The sequence below is a fragment of the Theropithecus gelada genome, unplaced genomic scaffold (genome assembly GCF_003255815.1).
Source record: "Theropithecus gelada isolate Dixy unplaced genomic scaffold, Tgel_1.0 HiC_scaffold_1496, whole genome shotgun sequence".
NCBI classification, from domain to species: Eukaryota; Metazoa; Chordata; class Mammalia; order Primates; family Cercopithecidae; genus Theropithecus; species Theropithecus gelada.
This window is the reverse complement of record NW_020256678.1, coordinates 3,985-7,117: the sequence shown is the minus strand read 5'-3', so window position 1 is coordinate 7,117 and position 3,133 is coordinate 3,985. Positions and strand designations below refer to the sequence as shown.

At 61.3% G+C, this 3,133-nt stretch overlaps 1 protein-coding gene across 1 annotated transcript in view; it reads left to right on the top strand.

The window, feature by feature from the left end:
- Positions 1-445: 445 nt before the first annotated feature.
- The window catches only part of LOC112616964 (pantothenate kinase 4-like), a gene marked incomplete at its 3' end in the record, with an annotated part of 4,233 nt that continues 1,545 nt past the window's right edge, over positions 446-3,133 (top strand). The window contains exons 1-5 of the mRNA XM_025373709.1: positions 446-524; positions 928-1,142; positions 1,385-1,568; positions 1,871-1,963; positions 2,326-2,479. Of these exons, the coding sequence (XP_025229494.1) occupies positions 1,404-1,568; positions 1,871-1,963; positions 2,326-2,479 (412 nt within the window). The remainder of the gene's footprint in view (positions 525-927; positions 1,143-1,384; positions 1,569-1,870; positions 1,964-2,325; positions 2,480-3,133) is intronic.

Below are 3,133 nucleotides of genomic sequence, written 5' to 3'. Positions count from 1 at the left end.
TAAAACGAGGGTGTACTTCTTAAAACGAGGGTGTACTTCTTAAAACGCCTGGATTTGTCAGCTTTTCGCTTTGGGTCATTAGCAAGATCACTTGAAACTGAATTTTCTTGAAGCAATGAGGATAACCAAGGTTACCCAAAGCAAGACAGCTCTCCCTTTCATCTGCAGGACTTGGTGCCATGGGGAAGTGGGACCTCTTGAACTCAGTTTGGCCAGGGAGCTGAGGAGGAGCAGAATTTGGAAAAAGAAAAGTGTAGATTTGATCGTTCATTTTCCCGTCGTCTCTTTTGCGCCCACAGGGTTTTTAAATTCCAGTAGCCCCAAACCCCTCATCCACAGAGATTTTAGTCTCCAAGACACCCAAAGAGCGTGGGGGATGTGGACCCCCAGCCCCGCTCTGTCCTGGTCCTGAATTCTGCCCGGTGTATGTCTCCCCTGCAGGCGGGTCGCTAACCAAGCTGGCCTACTATTCAACAGTGCAGCACAAAGTCGCCAAGGTGCGGTCTTTCGACCACTCGGGAAAGGTGAGCCTGCGCCGTGACCTCCCGGGGCGGGGCAGCCGCTCCTCTGTCATCTTGAACCTGGCACTTGTCACTCAGTCACCCCTCTGCTGCCGCAGACCTCGGCTTCCATGTCCTGGGAGTTTCTAGCACGGACAACCTCCCCTGCCTTCCACCGTGTCCCTGTAAGACCCTTTTCAGGAACCTGTGTCTGCCCGTGCTCCCGCTGGGGGAGGCTTCTGCTCCTGCTGGGTGGCCCTGAGGTCGCCACGGTCCTGGGCTCCTCCCTCTTGCCCAGGATTCTGCCTCAGAGCCCTGCCTGGTTGAAGGCTGGTGTGAACGGCCAGCTCCGCTAGGGCAGGGTGTGCCCGGCCCAGCCCAGCACGGTGCCCCACACTCATGCAGCCTCCCCTACTCTCTTTTCCAGGACACAGAACGTGATCACGAGCCGCCCTACGAGATCTCAGTTCAAGAAGAGATCACTGCTCGACTGCACTTCATTAAGTTTGAGAATACCTACATCGAAGCCTGCCTGGACTTCATCAAAGACCATCTCGTCAACACAGAGACCAAGGTCATCCAGGCGACCGGGGGCGGGGCCTACAAGTTCAAGGACCTCATCGAAGAGAAGCTGCGGCTGAAGTGAGTGGGGACCTCGAGGGCGAGGAAGGAACATGTGGCTGCCCCAAGTCCCTGGTGCTCGTGCGTCCGATCGTGCCTCGGATCATGCACGGGCCCGGCTGCCCCTCTGGGCCGGGCAGGCCTGCATGTTGCACCCGTCTGTGGTCTGTACTGGGCCCGGCTGCCCCTCTGGGCCGGGCAGGCCTGCGTGCTACACCCGTCTGTGGTCTGTACTCTTTCAGGGGTTGGCACTTTCTTTTCAGAGTCGACAAGGAGGATGTGATGACATGCCTGATTAAGGGGTGCAACTTTGTGCTCAAGAACATCCCCCACGAGGCCTTCGTGTACCAGAAGGATTCCGACCCTGAGTTCCGGTTCCAGACCAACCACCCCCACATTTTCCCCTATCTTCTTGTCAATATTGGCTCTGGAGTCTCCATTGTGAAGGTGAGGCCAGGCTTCGTGAATGAATGAGTGGATGGTTCAGCCACAGTTTGTGAAGCTGTGTGCAGGAGCAGGAGCCAGGACTGGGGCCCAGTGGGTGGGGGGTGAAGCCTTGAGCTCAGAGCCGCTGTGGGAGGGGCATCAGCGCCCCCAGGCTCTGCCATCGAGAGAGTCCGCCCACTGGCGGTTCTGGGGTGGGGGCGGGGCTCGCCCCAGCGCAGCGCAGCACACGGTGCGGGGATGGTGGGGGGGACCTGTGTGGCTGAGGGTCTGCTGTGCACACACCTGCCCTGGCTCTGCTGCAGGTGGAGACGGAGGACAGGTTCGAGTGGGTCGGCGGCAGCTCCATCGGAGGCGGCACCTTCTGGGGGCTCGGGGCTCTGCTCACCAAAACGAAGGTACGTGGCGGCTGCCAGAGGCCCTCCGGGGTCTACAGAGATGTCCACTTCCTGTCCTCCAAAGGCCTGTGGCTGGGAGGTGCAAAAGCTGCTTCCGGGCCTCCCTCCTGACTCGCTTCGGCGGGTCTCTGGCCTCTGCGGCTCGGCTCTGCGCCCTGAAGGACGGGTGTCCCAGCAGCCAGAGCTGCTCCTGACTGGGTGGCCTGAGGGTCCCCCTGGCTGCCTCCTGCCTTTGGTCCCGCATGATGAGGGCCCATTCACCCTCTGCCCACGTGTGCCTCCTCCCGTGGGCTTGGTTTCTGGGGTCGTGGGGATTCCAGCAGCTTCCGGCGCCTCACCTGCCCCCTCGCCGTGTCCCGCAGAAGTTTGACGAACTCCTGCACCTGGCCTCGAGGGGCCAGCACAGCAACGTGGACATGTTGGTGCGGGACGTCTACGGTGGTGCCCACCAGACACTCGGGCTGAGCGGCAACCTCATCGCCAGCAGCTTCGGGAAGTCAGCCACCGCCGACCAAGGTGCCAGCCCTGGCCTCTGCCGCCAGAGAGAAGGGGGGTGGGGACACTTGGGGTCTTGGGGACAGGAGCTTCCCCCATTGTTAACTTTCCCACACCCACTCCCTGGAGAGTCGGGGTCCTGCATCCTCTTCCTGCCGAGTCACCATGGCGCAGGCCGAGTGCTCAGAATGTTGGCGAATAAACACCGTGGTCTTGGTTTTGGAGGGAAAAACAGTTCCTCTGAGTTAGGAAAAGCGATTCGGGTTTTTTTCTCTCTGAAAACAAAGCCTAATCCGTCCAGGAATGATTCAGGCATCACACACAGCCTCCCACGCTGGGGCTCCGGTTCCCCCGCTCAGCTCTCTCTCCCCTCCCCTCCCCTCCGGCGCTTGGGCTCCGGTTCCCCCACTCAGCTCTCTCTCCCCTCCCCTCCGGCGCTCGGGCTCCGGTTCCCCCACTCAGCTCTCTCTCCCCTCCCCTCCGGCGCTCGGGCTCCGGTTCCCCCGCTCAGCTCTCTCTCCCCTCCCCTCCGGCGCTTGGGCTCCGGTTCCCCCGCTCAGCTCTCTCTCCCCTCCCATGCTCGGGCTCAGGTTCCCCCACTCAGCTCTCCCCTCCCCTCCCCTCCCATGCTCGGGCTCTGGTTCCCCCACTCAGCTCTCTCTCCCCTCCCCTCCC